General features: G+C 34.5%; 1 protein-coding gene across 2 annotated transcripts in view; it reads left to right on the top strand.

Annotated features, from left to right (window-relative positions):
• TC2N (tandem C2 domains, nuclear) overlaps positions 1–23,469 on the top strand; it is a 39,226-nt gene that overhangs the window by 3,083 nt on the left and 12,674 nt on the right. Inside the window, exons 3-8 of one of the 2 annotated variants that reach the window (XM_003786990.2) lie at positions 1,929–2,096; positions 3,529–3,620; positions 4,803–4,878; positions 5,436–5,536; positions 5,938–6,054; positions 12,126–12,317. In XM_003786990.2, coding sequence (XP_003787038.1) covers positions 1,929–2,096; positions 3,529–3,620; positions 4,803–4,878; positions 5,436–5,536; positions 5,938–6,054; positions 12,126–12,317 — 746 coding nt within the window. The remainder of the gene's footprint in view (positions 1–1,928; positions 2,097–3,528; positions 3,621–4,802; positions 4,879–5,435; positions 5,537–5,937; positions 6,055–12,125; positions 12,318–23,469) is intronic. The other variant, XM_012803433.2, reaches the window with a different exon arrangement.

The following is a 23,469-nucleotide window of genomic DNA, read 5'->3' as shown; positions in this document are numbered from 1 at the left end:
TGAGGCCAGGAGTTCAAGACCAGTTTGGGCGACACAATGAGACCCTCATCTCTTAAAAAAAAAATTAAATTAAATTGACTTGGTGAGGCATATCTGTAGTCCTCACTACTTGGGAGGGAGAGGGTGGGAGGATCACTTGATCCCAGGACCTCAAGGTTGCAGTGAGCTGGTATCATATCACTATGCTTCAGCCTGTGCAACAGAGACCCTATCTCTAAAAGTAAATTTAAATTTATTTAAAAATGAAAGTATTTTTATTTCTTCAATAATAAATTAATCTAACTTTTTAATATTTTTCAACTTTTTGACTCTTTTGTGATAATACTTAGTTTAAAACACAAACACATAGAGCAGTTGTCCAAAAATTCTTTCTTTCCTTACATCCTTATTTTATAAGCTTTTTTCTAACATTTTAACTTTTTATGTCTATATAATGTTCCTGATGTGATTATTAACTTTTGGGGACTAGCCCCAAATAGTTGTTTTCTAACTCAACTATTTTTTAAATTATGTTAATGAGACTGATTTATTCTTAGTATTATTAGTCTAAGTTATTTACGATCTTAACACAAATAGACTATGGGACAGGGAATACAGCCTAGGAGTAGGATATCAAAGTAGACCTCAATTAGACTATGTACGTAAATTCTGGGAGTGGTGATTGAATCTCCTGGGAAGTTTTGTGTGTAGATGGGCTGGTGCTTTTGTCCATATTGAGGTGACAGAAGAAAGGAGATATTTTTTTCATTTTTTTTCTTGAGAGACTTTTTCTTAGTATCTTAAGCCAATTTATATATAGGATTCTTCTTTCTTTTTCTTACTGATTTATAGGGATTCCTCATATATTCTGGATATGAGCCCTTTGTTAGTTATGTTTGTTTCACATATCTTCTCCCACTTTAAGGGTTACCTTTGCGTTATCTTAAATAGTCTTTTGACAAATATAAATTTTAATCTACTGCAGTTTATCACAATGTTTCTATGATTAGTGCTTTACAGAAAGCATTTCCATTTAAGAAGTGTTTCCCTCTCCTAAGTTCATAAAAAATTTCTTATAAGTTAACTTAAATATGGAACCTTTATTGATTTGCCTTAACATTTAATTTAGAACTATAATCCCATGGAATTAATTTTTGTGAATGTGTTTGGTTGTTTTAAGTATTATTTTTTTTGTATCAATATCTAGTTTGTTTTATCACTGTTTAATGAAAAGGCCATCCTTTCTTCACTGCTGCACAGAACTACTTTAATTATAAATTTAGTGTCTTTAAAGTGGATCTCTATTTCTGGTCCTTTTGTTTTCCATTGATATATTTTTCTACAATTGTGCTTTTGTTCTATTCTTAATACGTTTTAGAACAAATCTTTCAGTCTTGCTTTTTGTTTTAAAGATTATCTTTTTGGTTATTCTTGGTCCGTAGTGTTTTCATATAAATATTTTTTGCTTATCTTTTGCTATTTGATTTCCAACTTAATTGCATTGTGTTAAGAAGACATACCTTGTATGATTTCAAGCCTTCATATTTGAGAGTTTCCCAATGTATCTCAATGCAAATTTTTATAAATGTTCTATGTCTTCTTGTAAATGGCATATCTCAAAAAAAGCAATCTTTTTATTTAAGAGATATTCTCTATGTAAGTAGAAAAATAAGAAGAAAGTTAGATCATGATATAAAATTGTCTATGTGGCTAAGAAAAATGCCCCAAATGTACCAGATTGTCTTGAGAGCAGGTATCACAGCTAATCTTTGGCATAATTCACACACAACTCCATAAATGTGCCCTGATATTTTTAGCTATGAAAGGTGTGTGATGTAGTGTTACTTCAGACAAAATGTTTTTTTTTTCTTTTGCCTTGTATGTAACAGCCATTGACCAGTAATTCCAGGAAAAGGATGTTGTAAAACTTGAGAATCATTTGCTTTCAGGATCTGCCAGAGCATCTTTTGGAGATCGAAAGGTAGAACTTTCCAATTCATTCCAGCATGGGCCCAGCTATGATGTATATAACCCATTCTATATTTATCAGCATATTTCACCTGATTTGAATCGGCGCTTTCCTCCTCGTTCAGAAGCAACAAGACTGTATGGATCAGGTATAAACTTTTTTTATGTTTTTCCTTTTTTTGTGTTTCTCTTTAACAAATTTAGAAAGCAAATTAAATCTAAGACTCTGGAAGAAATGATTCTGCTTATTAAAGCAATTTAAAAATATGAAGAAAGTAGACTTTATATCATGATTTGTAGTATTTTGTAATATAAAAATGGGAAGATTAATGAATTATGTCTATTGGTAGTTCAGTTTTATTTTTCCTTTTTTGAAAGAAATTTTGGTTCAAGAGATCTGTTGTACAGGATGGTGACTATAGTTAACTTTGATATATTGTATTCATGAAAAAGGCCAAGAGGGAATATTAAATGTTCTCATCACTAAAAAATGATAACTGTGTGAGTTAATGCATTTGTTAATTAGCTAGCTTTAACCATTCCACAGTATATGTTTACATTATTTAAACTACAGAGGTATCCGACCTGCAGTCTGTGGGCCACATGCTGATTTTGTAAGGACTTTTTTTGGTTATCTATTGTGTCAGATCTCATGAAAATTATGCAGGGATTATTTTTTTTGCTAGTCAGCTTTCCTTAGTGTTTGTATATTTACTGTTAGTCTTCCAATGAACAGCACAAAAGAGAAAAGATTGGACACCCCTGCAAATTTAAAACATGTACATGATATGTACGATAAAAAAGGTTTTGTTTTCAGGGTTATTTTGAATGCATTTTAAATATGTCATTTATCTATACCTAAATTCTATAATAGGTAGTTATGATATTTTTCTTTCCTGCTCTCTAGTGCAAATCATGAATTTAAAAACCCACAATGTGATTAGAAATATAAACAAAGAAAATAGAAAAGTTGTATAACTTTTTAAGTTTCATATTTGAGACTGTATCAATTATAGTCTGCCATGTACATGTCTGATTCATGAAATTCTCACCATTTTCCTGGAAATAAAGAAGAAATATTTATTTAAGAGCCTGTTTTATGCTCACCACTGTGGTAGAATACACAATTGGTATACAAAGTTCCTTGCTTCAGGGATCTTACTGCTTAGGAGAGAAACCAAAAATATAGACAGGATACACAGGAGCATATGGAAGTCAGTATTGATTTTTTAAAATAATAGTGCTTATTAAATAGTAGCTGAATTGGGTTTAGCACAGAGTACTTAGACTTTTTTTTTTTTTTCAGATCAAGGAGAGGGAAATATAAGGAAGAAAATGAATATTCCCTGTTTGATATTTGATGTGGATGTGAAAATATGTTAATTTATGTTGATTTTCATTTCAAATAAAAGTAAAATAATTGAAAATTTTTTTTAAATTTTCACTAGAAAACTATTTCTTTGTAGATTGGCATATAATATGATACATTCTTATAGTAATATGTTTTATGGTAATTAAGTAGAATTGCAGTGTTTCTTTTCTTTATTATAAAGGAAGTACTTTTCTCATGTCCCTTTGTAGTTTGTGATTTAAGGACCAGCAAATGTCCCAGTTCTCCTGGGCTAAGCAAATCTATGTTTGATCTGACAAGTTCATCTCAGCGATTCATCCAGGTAAACTAGTTATATAAATTTAATTAATATAATAATTTATTTTTAAATTAAAAGTTTAGAAATGTATGAATTAGGAACAGTATGTTGTATATGTTTTATAGGTTTATCTGTTCTTGTAACTGAAGAATAAATACTTGAAATTTCCTATATTAGGAAGTTATCATTTGTAGTTTTTCTTTCTTTGTTTTTTATGAATTTTATATTTCTTAGTTGGTACATGTTCAGGGGATCTTGAGACAGTTGGTATTTAAAATAGTGTTATTAAAATTGCTTATTAGTTTAACGTTATTGAACATAACCAGCAAGTTTTTAAAGATTGGTATTTCTACTGAGATGTAGGACTTTAATAAAACCTGTCCCTAGTTTTTGAAATGGAGTTGAGAATTTTTCTTTAATATCTTAAAAAATGTTTCTGTTTTAGTTCAAGTAAACTGTGGTCATTTAAAATTAGAAAATAGAGATAAGCAAAGTAAAAAGAGAAATTACCTGTATTTTCTATAACTGTGAGTAAAAGCACTGTGAAAATATTGTAATACATACTTTTTTCCATCTGAATGTATATACATATGCTTTATAAAATGGGAATATATTTTAAATAATTCTTAATAATCCTCACTTGAATTGAGTTTTTATAAAGTTCTTTATAGCAACAACTCTTTAATATATATCAGAATTACTTGGAGAGTTTATTAAAATACAAACTACCAGGCCTTACCCCAGAGTTTTTGATTCAGTATCCCTGCAATGGGGCCTAATTTTATATTTCTACCAAGTTCCCAAGTGATGTTGATGAGGCTGGTCCAGAGGAATTATAGTTAGATAATTGCTGCTTTGCAGGTTTTTAGGTAATAGAGTAATTCAAAATATATTCTGATTATCATTAATGCTTTCATGTATGAGACTTAAGCAGTAATATCATTCTCTTTATTACAAAACCAAACCCCAAACAACAGCTTTCCAATATATTAGCTTGTAAGATACTTAAAATTCTTCTGATAATACATGCAAAAAGCCCTCCTCCCCCCCACACACTTTACTACCTACAAGTGGGAAATTCTGACCAGTAACACTGTCAAAATGGTTAGCACACAATTTAATGCAAGCGTCGGTATTGAGGCATAACTATCAGACTCCTTTAAGTTTCATATGCTATTTCTAACTAAAGAAGAATTTTATTTATAGAGACATGATTCATTGTCCAGTGTACCCAGTAGTTCTTCTTCAAGGAAAAATTCTCAGGGGAGTAACAGAAGCCTAGGTAAGGAATAAAGAAAGTATTCTTTTTTAATACTTTAAGAGAGTTGTTTCTACTTGATAGTAATTTGAGAATTTATATGATAAGGTAAAAAATAACTCCAGATGATTGTATCTACATTAGCAGCATTATCAGCATACTAATATGGATACTCAGATCAGATGGCCTATTTTTCATTGTTCTGATATGAATAAATCTTTTAATAATGAGGTAGTTAAATATCTTTTGTTTGTTTTAAAGTATGTAAGTGAAAGAACTACTTCCAGAAGCATCAGTATTGAGGCCATGTAAATGTTATTTGGGCAGGTTTTTCTTAGTTTTAATTTAAATCCCTCACATTGCAATTGTGTTGAGTTTTTAAACCATGTGCTTTTTAAAGTATAGCTTACTAGTACTTCAATAAAAACATTGAAGTGTGGTTTTTGTCTTATTAAATTGAGAGCTTTACAAAATGTTTGTGCATTTTTCAGTTGTGCTCTTAAAATTGGATTGTATCAGAGCTTAATTCTTTTTAAAGGATTTCATGGTATTTCAAACATCTTTGTCCTTTTACAATTCAGATACAATTACTCTGTCAGGAGATGAAAGAGATTTGGGGAGATTGAATGTGAAATTATTTTATAATTCTTCAGTAGAGCAGATCTGGATCACAGTTTTACAGGTAAATTAGTATAGTTGATACCAACTTTTATCACAAAATTGAATAGTTAGATATTATAGGCATTTACTGTTGCCTTTTTTTGGGGAATGGGCCAATATCATTTTTGGACTTTGGGATTCTGTAGTATTTCACAGAAAATAGTATTTAATAAAGCATTCAAAAAATAAATCTATTTTATGACGGAAGTATGTGTGTGCTTTTAACTTCAAGAAGGTAGTTGATATGACCTGTAGAATATTAAACATCAAAATTTATTTAATATGAATAAAACATGAGATCTCAGTAGAGACTAAAGTTTTTTTTTATAGTTTTTATTTTAAAGCACTAAATCAAGATATAATCAAATATTTGTATTGTCAGAATCCTCTGTAAAATTCAAATTTTATTTTTAATTTTCTTAGTGTAGAGATTTAAGTTGGCCCTCAGTTTATGGAGAAACTCCTACTATTTATGTAAAAGGAATATTGACATTGCCCAAACCAGTACATTTCAAGTCTTCAGCCAAGGAAGGTTCCAATGTAAGTGCTGCTGTTTGTATTTTAATTTCTTCTCTATTTTTCTCACGTTTGTTACTTTTATTCATGTAAACAATCACAGTAAGAAAGTGTTTTATTTTGGGAAACTATAAACTATGTGCCTTTGCTTTTTAAAGAAAATTTTGAGTTTCAAAAATATTTGGTAACTAAGAAAATGCCTTGAAGGCTATGTTAACCAGTTTGATGAAAATATTTCAAATTGTGTATAAAACCAGCACATTGTACCCCATGATTACATTAATGCACACAGCTATGATTTAATAAAAAAATTTGATATTTCATTGTCCAATATTAAGATGCATTTAAAAATAAAATTGTTATTACTAAAATATGTAGAAGATGAACAATATTTAAGAAACCTATTTATTTCTCCTATATGAAAGGAAATAAATTTTGTCTTTTTTTTTTTTTTAACCATATCCCATTTTAGCTTTGAAAAATAATTGCATGAGTACAATTGATTTCTTTTGAATACTTCCTATTAGCAACTGGGAGACTTATGATCCTGAATTTGATTTTATAGATTCTAGATTTCACATTAATTTAAATACATGTTAATTTTTAACCCATTTGATATGGGTTAAAGGATTATTATTTTTATGCAAATGAAAAAGCATCTTCTAAAAGATATATCATTCAAATGACTAATAAACATATAAAAATTTACTCTATTAATCATAAAAATACAAATTTAAATTATATATTGCTTTTCCTTCCTTCATCATTCAATTAGGAAAAATTTTATACTCTAGAACATACAACTTTTTAGAAATTATTTTAACAATCCACAGAAAAACTTGGAAATATTTTCATACAGTAATCCTGTTTGGAAATGATTCCACAGAAATAATCTAAAATGTAAACAAAAAATATTTAAATTATTTTTGGCAGTTTTTTTCATAGTGGAAAAATTGAAAACAATCTAAATGTCTCATATAGAGGAAGGTTTGAGAAACCTGATGGTATACTAATATGTTTTCTAGGGTTGCCATAACAAAGTACTGTACTACAAACTAGGTGATTGAAATAACAGAAATTTACCTTTTATAGCTTTGGAGGAAGTCCACAAGTACCAGCAATGCTGGTTTCTTTTCTCCCAACTTGAGTGATGGCCAGCTGTCCTTGATATTACTTGGCTTATAGATCGCTGCAGTCTCTGCTTCCATATTGACATGGCATTCTACTTGTGTCTGTGTTTTCATATGGCCATCTTCTTACGAGGATTCCTTCTGGTCATACTGGATTAAGAAGAAGTTCACCTTACTCCAGTATTACCTCTTCTTAACTTCATTAATTACATCTATAGCGATCCTGTTTGTAAATGAGGTCACTTTCTGAGGTAGTGGCAGTTAAGACTTCAGCCATATCTATTTTGGGGGATACAATTCAACCCATAACATTATGTGATAGAATATTAGGCAGCTATGAAAAGTAATGGTTAGGAAGAACTTCTAAGGACATAAAAAATGTTCTTAATTACTAAGAAGTCAGTAGTAAAATGGGCATATATGTATTAGGATCTTACTTTATGAAAATATACATTATAGAAATTCTAGATGGAAATACATCTTAGCTCTGGTTATAATCCTGACACTCAAAGATGAGTACTTTCTGAATTAAGCAGTTTACTTTTTGGTCTTCAAATAAAACTAAGTTAACTTAGGAAAAGTTATGAGAAAATGTTGTCATATTAAAACTTATATAAAATCTTAACATTTAAAAATGTTATGATTCCACATAAAGTTGTTTGAGAGATCCCTGTTGTGGCAAAATTAGGAAAATGTGAATTATCACACTTGCTTGATATATAAACTCATTAAACATTTTATGTGTAATACACACTGTATTATTGGTGCCATCTCATAGCTTGAGCCCAGTGGTTGGGAGACTCTCAGAAACACAAGTGTGGCTATACAGAAATAAACTATTACAGTAAAAATAAAAATTTGGGCACAGTACAGGCATACCTTGGACATACTACAGGTCCAGTTTTAGACTACCACAATAAAGTGAATATTGTAAAAAAGCAAGTCACACAATTTTTTTTGTTTCCTAGTGCATTTATTAGTTACATTTACACTGTATAAGGTGGACATAAAGTTTGTGTGCAATTTAAAATAGCTTTAACTTTAAATTGCACATGAATTTTATGTTCACCCTGGTCTATTGTCTATTAAGCAATATCATTATGCTTAAAGAAACAATGTGCATACCTTAAGTAAAAATATTTTATTCAAAAAAATGCTGATGATTATCTGAGCCTTCACCAAACTATAATCTTTTTGCTAGTGGAGAGTCTTCCCTTAATTTTGATGACTGCTGACTGATCAAGGATAGTGGTTGCTGAAGCTTGAGGTAGCATGCCAATTTTTAAAAAGAAGGTAATGATGAAGTTTGCTGCATTGATTGACTTTTCTTGTCACAAAAGATTTCTCTATTGTGTGTAATGCTGTTTGATAGCATTTTACCCACAGTAGAACTTCTTTCAAAATTCCCACTGCTTTATCAACTAAATTTATGTAATATTCTAAATCCTTTGTTATTATTTCAACAACATTCACAGCATCTTCACCAAGGGAAGATAGCATCTCAATAAACTACTTTCTTTGCTTATTAAGAAGCAACTCCTGGCTCGGCGCCTGTGGCTCGACCGGCTGAGGCGCCAGCCACGTACACCTGAGGTGGCGGGTTCGAATCCCCAGCCCGGACCCGCCAAACAACAATGACGGCTGCAACCAAGGAATGGCCGGGCGTTGTGGCGGGCGCCTGTGGTCCCAGCTACTTGGGAGGCGGGGGCAGGAGACTCGCTTGAGCCCGGGAGTTGGAGGTTGCTGTGAGCTGTAATGCCGCGGCACTCTGCCCAGGGGGACGGCTTGAGGCTCTGTCTCAAAAAAAAAAAAAAAAAAAAAAAAGAAGCAACTCCTCATCTGTTCAAGTTGTGTCAAGATTGCAGCAATTCAGTCACATCTTCATGCTCTACTTTTAACTTTGGTTGCTTTTCTATCACATCTGCATTTATACCCTGTACTAAAGTCTAAAAATCCCTCAGAGTCATCCATGAGCATTGGAATCAACTTCTTCCAAACTCCTGTTCATGTTAATATTTTGACCTCCTTTCATGCATCATGAATGTTCTTAATGACATCTAGAATGGTGAATCTTTTCTAGAAGGTTTTCAATGTACTCTGCTCAGATTCATCAGATGAATCATTGTTTATGGCAGCTATAGCTTTATGAAATATATATATTTTTCTGAGACAGAGTCTCACTGTATCACCCTGGGTAGAGTGCTGTAGCATCATAGCTCACAGCAATCTCAAACTCCTGGGGTCAAGCAATCTTCTTGCCTCGGCTTCCCAAGTAGCTAGGACTATGGGTGCCTGCTGTGACACCCACCTAGATTTTTTTCTATTTTTAATAGAGACGGGGTCTTAATCTTGCTCAGGCTGGTCTTGAAATCCTGAGTTCAAGGGATGCACCTCCCTCAGCCTCCCACAATGCTAGGATTATAGGCGTGAGCCACTGCACCCAGCTGGGAAATGTATTTCTAAAATAATAGAAATTATTATTGAAATTGAAAGAAATTGAAAGTCAAAATTATTATCTGATTCATTTGCTACAGAATTGATGTTATGTTAGCATGAATGAAAACAACATTTTTTTTTTTTTTGAGACAGTGTTCACCATGTTGTCCTCCATAGAGTACAGTGGCATCACAACTCATAGCAACCTCTAACTCTTGGGCTTAAGTGATTCTCTTGCCTCAGCCTCCCAAATAACTGGGACTATAGGAGCCCACCACAATGCCCGGCTATGTTTTTGTTGTAGTTATTGTTGTTTGGCAGGCCCGGGCTGGGTTTGAACCTGCCAGCCCCCATGTATGTGGCCGGCGCCCTGGCTGCTAAGCTATGGGCACTGAGCCAACATTAATCTTTTTGTATATCTCTATCAGAGCTTTTGGGTGACTAGGTGCATTGTCAATGATCAGTAATAATTCTAAAGGAATTTTTTTTTGAGCAGTAGGTCTCAACAGTGGGCCTAAAATATTTAGTAAACCATACTGTAATCAGGAGTGCCATCATCCAGGCTTTGTTCTATTTACAAGCATAGGCAGAGTTGATTCAGCATCATTCTCTTAGGTCCTAGGATTTTTACAATAGTAAATGAACACTGGTCACCAGTGAACTTTAATTGAACATTAAAGTCACCAGCTGCATTGGCCTGTAATAAGAAAGTCAGCCTGACCTTTGAAGCTTTAAAGCCAGGCATTGACTTCTCTGTAGCTACAAAAGTCCTAGATAGCCTCTTCTTCCAATAAAAGTCCATTTGTTCTACATTGAAAAATCTGCTGGTTAGCGTAGCCACCTTCATCAATGATCTTAGCTCACTATTCTGCATAACTTGCTGCAGGTTCAGCATTTGCTGCTTCACCTTGTACTTTTATGTTATGGAGATAGTTTTGTTTCTTAAACCCTATGAACCACATTTTGCTAGATTCCAACTTTTCTGCAGCTTCCTCACCTATCTCAGCCTTCATAGAATTGAAAGGAGTGAGGTTCTTGCTCTAGATTAAGCTTTGGCTTAAGAAAATGTTGTGACTGATTTGATCTATCCAGGCCACTAAAACTTTCTCCATGTCACCAGTTAGACTGTTTTGCTTTCTTATCTGTGTCTATTGGAGTAGCTCTTTTACTTTCTTTCAAGAACTTCTCCTTTGCTTTTGCAATTTGGTTAAGTGTTTGGCTTTTGACATGCCTTTTCTTTCTAAGTTTAATCATTCCTAGCTTTTGGTTTAAAGTGAGAGACATATCACTCCTTTTTTCACTTGAACACTTAGAGACCATAGTAAGGTAACTAATTGGCCTAATTTCAGTATTGTTGGGTGTCAAGAAGTAGACCTGTGGAGACGGCAAGAGCCTGGGAAATGGCTGATTGGTAGAGCAATCAGAATGCATACAACATTAATTGATCAAATTCCCCATCGTATGTGGGTATGGTTTGTGGTGCCTCAAGACAATCACACCATAGATCATTGATTAAAGATCACCATAGCAGATATAAAAATAATGAAAAAGGTTGAAATATTGGGAGAATCACCAGAAAGTAACACGGAAACACAGAGTGAGCATGTACTATTGAAAACATGGTACCAATAGATATACCCAACATAAGGTTGCCACAAACTGTCAGTTTGTAAAAAATGCAGTACAGGTATCTTTGAAGTGCAGTAAAGCACAATAAAGCAAGGTGTGCCTGTATTCAAAATATTTATGTTAGTTGTTCAGATAGCTTGCCTTTCCAAAAGGCAAAAAGAAAGAGCTCCTTTTTTTAAAGGACTCACTAAAGGTGGAAAGAAGGCATTTTCAGCAAAGACCAGTCTGAGATCAAGAAGATGTTAGCCTATGGTAAGCCATTTAAAAATATTGTGAGCATGGAAAACACTGACTTGCTTCTTGAGATGGGTGCTCATGATGGAAGGTAGAACTTTAAGCTCCTATTTTCCTTTGTTTTCTCTATTAAGGAATCTGATTTTCAGATTGGAAAGGGTGGAATTAATGTCACCATAAGAGAAATTGAAGCCTAAGATAGATGGGAAGAAAATTAGATAAAGAGTTGCTCCTTTAAGGAAATAATTCAAGTCTCTTCCTTGTGAGCAAATTGGATTTTGAGTACTGAGAGTGCTCCCATGTGAGATTCATGAAGCACTCTCATTAACTATTGAAGAATTGTGATGAATATCAGGAAATATGCCCAGAACCAAAAATGAAAAAACAATCAAATTTTCAAAAAAGGGAAAAAGCTATATTCTGGTGAGCGTTGTATTGATATTGACCTGAGTCAATTAAAAGAATGATCTGTGAATTTAAAAAAGGTAATATTCAGGATAATCTCTGGAAAAACAAATCTTGGCCTTTCTTAGTTTCATTTACATTAAAAAACATTTTTTAATTTTTGTTGTAAAAAGAATTAAATATACCTTTCCTAGAAATAAAATATTATTTTGTATTGGCATATCAACCTTTTCTTTGTGTATGTTGTTTTCTTTTTTAAAGGCTATTGAATTTATGGAAACTTTTGTATTTGCTATTAAACTTCAAAGTCTACAAACTGTAAGACTTGTGTTTAAGATTCAAATGCAGACTCCCAGGAAGAAAACCATTGGAGAATGCTCACTATCACTCAGAACTCTTAGCACTCAGGAAATGGATTACTCTTTGGATATAATACCACCTTCAAAAATTTCTGTAAGTGATAATAGAGTGTTAAAAGTATTTCAGACTTTTGGAGTTATTTAGTGGTTGGGTTTGTATACTTGTTTGATGGAGGATAACTTGACCTCTATAAAATATTAGAGGACCTTGGAGGCTCTCAGTAAACAATAACAATTCCATTTCATTCAAAAATGGTATTTGCCAGGGTGCAGAGGCTCATGCCTATCATCCCAGGGAAAATGAAGAAAGAGGACTGCCTGAGGCTAAGCTAGGTGTCAAGCCTGCCTTGACCTATGATCATGCCATTGCACTCTAGCCTGGGTGACAGAGTGAAATCCCATCTCTTAAAAAATTTTTTAAAAAAGAAAATTTTTAGAAATAATTGATATATGTTAATAGACTGTTTTTCTTTCTTCATTGGAAAATAACCTCAGGGTTACTTTCCCCTAGGACATCTTTAATAATATTTTATACTCTAGGAGAAATAACCATGAAGTACAAATAATTTAAATTATTACTTGTTTTTAGTTTGTTTAGTAGTTGATAACTTTAAAAACAAGAAAGAATCATAAATTGCAAACTCAACCAGAGACTTCCCTGAAATAGATTTAGGAAAGTTGTTTTAATCATGAGTAAGCTGTGTATGTGCTTATAAATTGGTTAGAGTGAAAGTTTTTACAGCTAATATTTTTTGCAAAAAACTTGATTTACCCATAGTGCTGATTGATTTTTGAGACCTGATATTTATCTCAATTAACCAGCTAATTGTCTTTAAATTGTTTATAGATTTCTAACAATTTACATAATTTCTATATTGGGATAACATAAATAAGATCAGTCATAAGCTTTTATAAGTTATCACAGCCTACATGTGATGTTAAATTTATGTAAGATTTTAATTTTACCTGTTTCCAAAAATATTTAAGGTGACTTAAATAAGTGCTTCTTAACCCTGGACCACACATTAGAATATCTGGGAGCTTGAAAAAAATGCCCACAACCTAAACCAATAAAATTAAAATTGGGGGAGGGTATGGGGCAGAGCAGTTAAACAGTTTTCAAAAGCTCCCCAGGTGATTCTACTGGTTTGAGAGCCATCAAATTGGAGGTAAGGAGTAAAAAATAAAGATTATTATAACTGATATGAAGAATTGAATTTTCTTGGTAGTTATTTCTTACCTTTTATTCCTTATCTCATCCCCCAATGTGTAGTCTTTATATATAGAATTTATTACATCTCTTAATAATTTAAGTTGTATTAAACAAAGCAAAACTAGGCTCAAGCTTCCATCTGTTTTCTTCATATTTTACTGTGCTCTTAACATATTGTTGGCACTAAATATTTGTATGTAGTAGGTAAGTATGAAAGAATAAAGGCTGAATAAAAACATGTCAAATAATGTTATTTTTTGTTAAAAGATAGCAAATTTGTTCTCTATGACAGGACTTTGTCAGTGGCATCTTTGACACTAGCTTAGTTGATAGTACTCTGCAATCGTGTTTTATAGCAAGCACAAATGTATTATTCAAATGAATAATTCATGTATTAAAAATTTAAAGACAGAGTATATCAGAAGAGAACTTAATGACAGCTTAATGACAGTATTTTGTGGGGAATTGAGACTTTGCTATCTGCCTTGGAGATTGTGAATGCATGATTATGGTTAAATTTCTATGAAATCGTATTTCATATAGTAGAGGTCTTGTCAACATTTGCATATCAGCTGTATACCGGGTCCTAGGGATACAAATATTGATGCCCTGAAAGAGTTTGGGTTATGCTGGACAAATGAATTTATGTTACTAGATGTGAATATTTCATAGTACTGGCTAAAGCAAGAAAAATAGGCTTTGTTTCATGTGTTGAAAAGGAAAATAGATTTTTTTTTTAATTTTTAGAAAAACATTCTTTATTATAAAAGCAATTTCAGAAAATTGGAAAAAGTGACTCCTATATCAGATGTGCAGACATCAACAGAAGGATGCAGAAAATATGAAAAAGCAAGGAAATCCACAATTGTATAACAAGAGATCCTAACCAAAAATAATTCCTCAGAATTCCACATGGAGAATTTAAAATATTAATTTTGAAGAAGTTCAATGAGATTCAAGAAAAATCAGAAAACAAATATTAAGATATAAATGAGAAATTTACCAACGAGTCAGAATACAGTGGCTCATGCCTGTAATTTCAGTACTCTGGGAGGCTGAGGCAGGTAGGTTTCTTGAGGTCAGGAGTTTGAGACCAGCCTGAAGAAGAGTGAGACTCCATCTTTACTAAAAAGTTTTTAAAAACTAGCTGGGTATCATGGTGGGCATCTATAGTGCCAGCTACTCCAGAGACTGAGGCAAGAGGATCTCCCAAGCCCAAGAGACTGAGGTTGTTGTGAGCTAGGATGCCACAGCACTCTATTCAGGGTGACAGAGTGAGACTTTGTCTCAAAAAAAAAAATTTACCAAGGAAATAGGTATCTTAAAAAAAAGATAACAGAGATTCTGGAAGTAAAAAATTTATTAAAAGAAATACAGAATATATTTACAAAGATTCAATAGTAGACTAGACTAAGCAAAGGAAAGGATCTCAGAGCTTGAAAGCAGGTCTTTTGATGTAATCCAATCAGGCAAAAAAATAAGAAAAAAAGAATAAAAGAGTGAATAAACCCTTCAAGAATCTCTTGAACAAACTTGCAAATTATAAATATTCCTGAGGGTGAAGAGAAGTTTAAAAAAGTTTAGAAAATCTAGTTAAGAAAATAATTAATGAAAATATTCCAGGTTTATTTATTTTTTATTTTATTTTTTTCACTGTTAGTAGCTTAGAGTATATTCTTTCAGGCATTTATGTGTACAGATTGGTAACACATAAAGAGACATAATATATACATACATGCCCATTTCTAAAAATGGAAAAAATATTGTATATCCTTCTTACCTTTTTATTTTTTAATTTACAAAATATCTTATAACTTTAATTTTTATTTGACATTTTGTAGACTTGTCAGAAGCAAATAAATATTTAAATAAAGCAATTTCAATTACTGAATAATATTGCATTTTATGATGGTACTATATATAATACATCTCTGAACGTACATAATACGTCTTTTTTTTTTGGATATTTATTTTAGTTTGCTTATTTTTTCTACTCTTTTGCTGTTATAGAAATGTTTTGCTGGACATCACCTGTGGCTCAGTGAGTAGGGCACTCGCCCCGTATACTGAGGGTGGTGGGTTTAAACCTGGCCCTGGCCAAACTGCAACAAAAAATAGCCGGGCACTGTGGTGGATGCCTGTAGTCCCAGCTACTCAGGAGGCTGAGGCAGGAGAATCGCCTAAGCCCAGGAGTTGGAGGTTGCTGTGAGCTGTGACTCCACAGCACTGTACCAAAGGCAATAAAGTGAGACTCTGTCTGTAAAAAAAAAAAAAAGAAAGAAAAGAAAGAAAAGAAAAAGAAGTGTTTTGCTGAGACAATTATTCTTTTAGAATTAGTTCTAAAATAAATTTACTTTATAATAGTCTTAATATATTATTAATGGATAACAAGTTACAAAATTACAGTGACATAAGAAGTAGGAAATGAATACCGCTATTAAACCCAAGAACTTATGAGACCATCAACAAATATACAAAATTCTAGTAATTGAGAATAAGAAAAACACATTCATTATTATGAAGGACAAATGAGACATAATATAGAAAAGGCAGAAATTATTTAAGTAGTAAAAAACTATAATCCCAAAAGACAAACTGCAGATGAACAAAAAGATGGCAGTAATCATACCATCTAGAGATAAAGTAGCAGACTGGGAAGGAATTGAGAGACTTCCTCTGCTAAAACCAAAAGAATATTCTAGAAGAGGGGAAAGGTAAAACATGTTAAGAGCTCATTTAGCAGACAACTGTGCTGGAGATTGCTATCTAAAACCTCAAGATGAGACCTGAAAAATAGGAGACCTGGGAGTACGTCACAGCCAGCATCAAAAAAATCCATTTTCCTGGACACCAGGAGGGTTTCCTCTGATGCCTACACCAGAGACCAGAGGCATTCAGGATGCAATTTTCATAGACCACAGCTATACAAAAATACAGTTCTAATGTTCACCAGATTGCAAAAGATATATGTTGATGTTATTTGCTGCTAAGCTAATGTCTTTTTACAACACTACATTAAGATATGTAAGTTTAGAGTACTGGGCTGTTCATGGCGTATATTGTCTATGTGAGATTTCATGCTCAATAGCTCACGATCACATCAACACTATCACCAGCTTTGTATGTTAACAAGGAGCCAGAGTAATTTCTTTTTTTTTTGGAGACAGAGTCTCACTTTGTCGCCCTCAGTAGAGAGCTGTGGCATCACAGCTCACAGCAACCTCCAGCTCTTGGCTCAGCCTCCCAGGTAGCTGGGACTGCAGGTGCCTGCCACAACGCCCAGCTAATTTTGCAGTTTGGCCAGGGGTGGGTTTGAACCTGCCACCCTTGGTATATGGGGCCAGAGCCTTATTCACTGAACCACAGGCACTGCCCAAGCCAAAGTAATTTCTAATAAAAAAGTTGAAATTATAATCACAACTATTTATTTATTTATTGCATGTTATTCTTAATTTATATGAAGATAAAAATATTTTTTGTTTTATCAGTATGTATATACAACAACACGGAGGAGTTACATAACACTAAAGATCACCTCTTATTGTTCTTTTGTTTGTTTGTTTTTATTAAATCATAACTGTGTACATTGATGTATTTATGGGGTTCAATGTACTGATTTGATATACAATGTGAAATGCTTATATTGAACTAAATAATACACCCATCATAATTATATTCTTTTCTTAATAGTTTTGAAATGTGCCATTGCATAATGCACCTTAGGTGAGGTCCCCCCAAATGCCCTCCGCCTCTCTCCTCTTCCCTTCTACTTTCTGGACTATTGTTATGTTTTATCATTCATGTGAATGTATAGGTGATTACATATTGATTTCATAGTAGTATTGAGTACATTGGATACTTTTTTCCCCCATTCTTAAGATACTTTACTAAGAAGAATATGTTCCAGCTCCATCCAGATGAGAAAAGATGTGAACTCTCCATCTTTTTTATGGCTGCATAGTATTCCATGGTATACGTATGCCACAATTTGTTAATCCATTCGTGGGTCAGTGGGCACTTGGACTGTTTCCATGTCTTGACAATTATGAATTAGGCTGCAATAAACATTCTGGTGCATATGTCTCTGTTGTAAAATAATTTGTGATCATTACAGGATCAAACAGTAGGCCTACTTTCAGTTCCTTGAATGTTCTCCAAACTTCTTTCCAAAAAGGTTGTATTAGCTTGCATTCCCACCAGCAGTGTAGAAGTGTTCCCTTCTCTCCACATCCACACTAACGTCTGTAGTTTTGGGATTTTGTGATGTGGGCTAATCTTACTGGAGTTAGATGATATTTCAAGTGGTTTTGATTTGCATTTCTCTAATGATGAAGGATGATGCTCATTTTTTCATGAGTTTGTAAGCCATGTGCCTGTCTTCATCAAAGAAGTTTCTGTTCAAGTCTCTTGCCCACACAGAAATGGGGTTATTTGTTCTTTTCTTATTGATTAGTTTGAGTTCTCTGTGGATTCTAGTTATCAGACCTTTGTTGGAGGCATAAACTGCAAAAATCTTCTCCCATTCTGAAGGTTGTCTGTTTGCTTTATTTACTGTGCTCTTGGCTGTGCAAAAGCTTTTTAGTTTGATCAGATTCCAGTAATGTATTTTGGTGTTGCTTCAATTGCCCGGGAGGTACTCCTCATAAAATATTCTCCCAGGCCGATTTCTTCAAGTGTTTTCCCTGCACTCTCTTCTAGTATTTTTATAGTTTCATGTCTTAAGTTTAAATCTTTTATCCAGTAAGAATCAATTTTTGTTAATGGTAAAAGGTGGGGGTCCAGTTTCAGTCTTCTACAGGTCACCAGCTAGTTCACCCAGCACCATTTGTTAAATAGGGAGTCTTTCCCCCACTGAATATTTTTCATATGTGTATCAAAGATCAAATGACAATAAGTAGCTGGGTTCATCTCTTGGTTCTCTATTCTGTTTCATAAATCTACCTCTCTGTTTTTGTGCCAGTATTATGCTATTTTGATCACTCGTATAGCCTGAAGTCTGGTAACATGATACCTCCTGATTTGTTTTTATTTCTGAGTAATGTATTTGCTATTTGAGTTTTTTTCTGATTCCATATAAAACGAAGCACTAATTTTTCAAGCTCTTTAAAGTATGATAATGGTGCTTTAATAGGGATTGCATAAAATCTGTAGATTGCTTTGGGTGGTATGGACATTTTAACAATGTTGATTCTTTCCAGCCATGAGCATGGTATGTTTTTCCATTTGTCAACATATTCAGCTATTTCTTTTCTTAGAGTTTCATAGTTTTCTTTATAGAGATCTTTCATGTCCTTTGTTAGGTAAGTTCCCAGATATTTCATCTTCTTTGGCATTACTGTAAAAGGAATAGAGTCCTTGACTATATTTTCAGCTTGAGTATTGTTGGTATATATAAAAGCTACTGATTTGTAAGTATTGATTTTGTATCCTGAGATGCTGCTGTATTCCTTGATCACTTCTAAGAGTTTTGTAGTTGAGTCCCTGGGTTTTTCCAGGTATAGGATCATATCATCAGCAAAGAGTGAGAGTTTGATCTCCTCTCACTCTATTTGGATACCCTTAATCGCCTTCTCTTTCCTGATTGTGATGGCTAAGGAAAATAGATATTCTTATTGCTACATTGAGAGAGCTAGACTTACCTATTTATCCACATTGACCACTGTTTTACTATGAACCTCACAACCTTCATGTAGAGCTAATATTTTACTCAATAAAGAGTTCTTGACTTTGACAAATAGTAATGTAAAATACTTCAGATCTCAAATTTTATGTTGAATAATGTGAAAGAGACAAGGTTTCCTGAAGAAATAGCTGGCATTTATAGATTCACCTTTTGGCTGACACAATGCTAAGTGATCTAATAATCACACTGGGCTTGTGATCCCTTGCTCTTTATCCCTATCTTACAGACCAGACACTGAAGCAGTTGCCTAAGTTGATAGTTAGTAGTTGGGGAGTCAAAATTTGAATAGAGGCATTCTGATTCCAGAGCCAGTTTTCTTAACTTTACCAAGTATTGCCATCCTAAGAAGATATTTTCAAACCTCACTAGATCATGGCTTTCTCTAATTATGAGAGAACTAATTATTATTATTTCATTTTCAACTATTCCAGGAAGGCTAATAACATTTTGTTTTCTTTAAAAGAAATAATACATTATTCAGGGGCAGAGTTCATATCTTTTGTCTTCCATAGTCTTATGCTCATTGAATGCAGTCAGCACATACCTACTAATTGACTAGAATTTTAACTTCTTAGTTATTAAGAGATTGGAAACTACTTTGAATACTTTCTCTTGATCTGAACGAATGTCCTGGAACATAAATTTGTGAAATAACCCTGGCAGATAGGCAATGGTAAACCCATTGCTAGATGATGCTTTGTTTTACGAAAGTAAACTCTACAATTGTGTAACCTTAGGAGAAATTTCACCACCTTTAGGTGTTTTCATGTGTTATTACATTGTGGGTATAAAACTGTAATGAAGGAAGAATTGATTTAAAAAAAATTTTTTTTTTAAGACAGAGTCTCACTATGTTGCCCTTAGTAGGGTACCATGGTGTCACAGCTCACAGCAACCTCCAACGCCTGGGCTTAGGCAATTCTCCTGCCTCAGCTTCCCAAGTAGCTGGGACCACATTTGCCCACCACAATGCCTGGCCATTTTGTTGTTGTTGTTGTTGCAGTTGTCATTGCTGTTCAGCAGGCCCAGCCCAGTTTCAAACCCACCAACCCATTAAGTTGTCAACTTCCAATCTTTTCATTCTCTTGAGGAAGGCTTGCAGTGCTATAAATTTCCCTCTTAGGACTGCCTTTGCAGTATCCCAGACATTCTGATAACTCGTATCTTCATTATCATTTTGTTCTAAAAATTTGGTAATTTCCTTCTTGATCTCATCTCTGATCCATGTATCATTAAGCATAAGGTTATTTAGCTTCCATGTTTTTATATGAGTCTGCAGATTCCTGTTGTTGCTGACTTCAACTTTTATTCCATGATGGTCCAAGAAGATGCATGGAATAATTTCTATTCCTTTAAATTTGCTGAGGTTAGATGTGTGGCCTAAGATGTGATCGATTTTGGAGTATGTTCCATGTACTGATGAGAAAAATGTGTATTCATTTTGTTAGGATGAAATGTTCTGTAGATGTCTGATAAGTCCAGAAGTTGAATAGTTAAATTTAAATCTAAGATTTCTTTGCTAAGCTTTTTATTGGAGGATCTATCCAACACTGCCAAAGGAGTGTTAAAATCTCCAACTATGATGGAACTGGGGGAGATTCAGTTGCTCATGCCAGTTAGAGTCTCTTTTATAAATTGAGGTGCATTCTGGTTGGGTGCATAGATATTGATAATTAGATCTCATATTGAGTATTGCCCTTAACAAATATAAAGTGGCCATCTTCATCTTTGGTTACTTTTGTTGGTTTAAAACCTATTGTGTCTGTGAATAAAATTGCAACACTTGCTTTTTTCTGCTTTCCATTAGCCTGGAATATAGATGACCATCCCTTCACCCTGAGTCTATATTTGTCTTTTAAGGTAAGATGAGATTCTTGTATACAACAGATGTCTGGTCTGAGTTTCTGTGTGCAATCAGCCAATCTGTGCCTCTTTAGAGGACAATTTAAGCCATTCACATTGATGGAAATTATTGATAAGCCTGATAAAATTTTAGGTATCGAGTTGTTCAAAAGTCCAGTGGATGTTTTTAATCCTTTTGCCACTGTAGAAGTTGGAGTTTGATCAATGGTTTCTGAGTTAGTTTACTTTTGTGGTGGAGGATTGCACTGGTCATTATGAAGAATAGGTCTGAGAATATCCTGGAGACCTGGTTTGGTTATGGCAAATTTCTTCAACACATGGATGTCATTAAAGTATTTAATTTCTCCATCATAAATGAAACTCAGTTTAGCTGGATACAGGATCCTGGGCTGAAAGTTATTTTGTTTTAAGAGATTAAATGTCGATGACCACCCTCTTCTTGCCTTAAAGGTTTCGGCAGAGAGATCTGCAGTTATTCTAATATTCTTCCCCTCATAGTTTATGGTTTTCTTATGTCTCACTGCTTTCAAGATTTTCTCTTTCATATTAACTTTAGTGAAGTTAATTATGTGTCTGGGGGCTGTCTTATTCAGATTGAGTCATGCTGGAGTTCTGAAGCTGTCTGCAATCTGGATTTCAGGATCTCTTGACATATCTGGAAAGTTCTCTTTCATAATTTCATAAAGAGCCTCTGTGTTTTGTGAATCAACTTTGTTGCCTTCAGGGATTCCTATAAGGCGAATATTAGTTTTCTTCGAATTATTCCAGAGCTCTCTGAGAGAATGATCCATTTTTGCTTTCCATTTCTGATTCTCTTTGGACGTTTGGACATATTCAGAAGCTTTGTCTTTTACGTCTGAGATCCTTTCCTACGCCTCCTGCACTCTATTACCAAGAGATTCTACCATATTTTTCAGATCTTTGAGGGCTACAATCTCTTGCCTCAATGTTTCAAAATCTTTGGTGGTTTTATCTTTGAATTCGTTGAATTCTTGAGTGAATTTTTGGGATGCTCCTTGAATTTCTAGTTCTATCTTTGCCTCTATTCTGTTTATCTTATTTGAAATCCCGATTCTGAATTCAATTTCTGACATCTCAGCCATCTGTTTATAAAGGGGATCTTCAGTTTCGTCTGCCACATCCTTTCTTGGGGCGAGGTTGACCTACTCTGGTTATTCATATTACCAGATACATCCTTTCTTGGGGGGGTTGCCCTACTCTGGTTATTCATATTACCAGAGTTTTTCCGCTGATTCCACCCATGATTGTTTTACCCCGTTTGGCTTTTCCCCTTGAGGTTTGTCAAGGACCCATACAGTGTTAACAGACTGAGAGACTGGGGACTTGTTTGGTGTGGTGGGGCTAAGTGTCTCTGTCTTATTTTCAGCTGGTCTCTGTCCTACCCTAGTGATTCAGTTACTCTTGGTTGAAGTCTCTGCTGTAGAGAAATACCAGCAATTAAGTCACCCTGCCTCCCATAAACAACAATTGGGCAAGGAAAATCAAACCTTCCTCAATCATACACCCAGGGTGCCCCTTTGAATGGTCCCTGGGTGGTCTGCCCAGTTTAAGGGGTCCAGATCAGTTGTTCCAGTCAGCACCTATTTCATGTGGAAGAGTTCAAATGTCTGTGGCAGCTAGTTAAGAGGGGTCTGCTTGCAGCTCAGATATAACTTGCTCCAGTGCTCCACAAGGGCAAAGGGACCCACCAAGTAAATGGATTAGTCTGGGAAGATTAATACTTCCTTTCTCACCTTGCACCCAGTGACTTGTAATCCCCCAGGTCTCTGACCCTATTCACTCCAGTAGGCAACTGCTCCCAGGGTTTACGACTGCCAAAATCACTCAGAACGGCAGGGGGCCTTGCGTGTTTAAATTAGGCTGTGAACATTCTCTCAATTCCAGCCCCTCTTCTTCTGTCCCAGCTAGTTTCCTCTGCAAGTCAGAGGCTGCTAGAGCTGATGATGAACTCAACCATGGGCAGCAATTAGAGTTTACACTCAGGTGTCAATCCCTGCCTCTGCCTGCCCACTGTCTTTATCTCAGCATTCCCCTGAGGGCGAGGTGCTCATTGGGAAATCTGAGTCCAGTCCAGCAGGGGAAGAATTTACGCTTTGGAAGTTCTTGCCGTTCTAGCCTCACACCTTCTGTCCTGTCTAAATTCTTCTGCAAGTCAGAGGCTGCTAGAGCTGGTAAGGAACTCAGCTCTGGGCAGTAAGCTATTAGAGTTTACACTCAGGTGTCAATTCCAGCCTCTGCCTACCCACTACCTTTGTCTCAGCTATACTCCCCTGAGGGCTGGTGCTCATGATCTCTTTAGTTAGGAAAGTTACCAAGTCCATTCTGCCTGTGACTGCTGTCCGCAGCTTGCCCAGCTGGAATGGCATCAGTTTGCAGCTCAGGATGCCATTGTTGCTGTATGGCTTCCTCCAAACCAACTTTCTTCTCCTCACTCCTGTGCCACAGTCAGCACAGAGCAGCACCAGC

This window comes from Otolemur garnettii, unplaced genomic scaffold (genome assembly GCF_000181295.1).
Source record: "Otolemur garnettii isolate 467f Iridium unplaced genomic scaffold, OtoGar3 scaffold00020, whole genome shotgun sequence".
Taxonomy (NCBI): Eukaryota; Metazoa; Chordata; class Mammalia; order Primates; family Galagidae; genus Otolemur; species Otolemur garnettii.
This window is presented reverse-complemented; position numbering and strand designations above follow the sequence as displayed.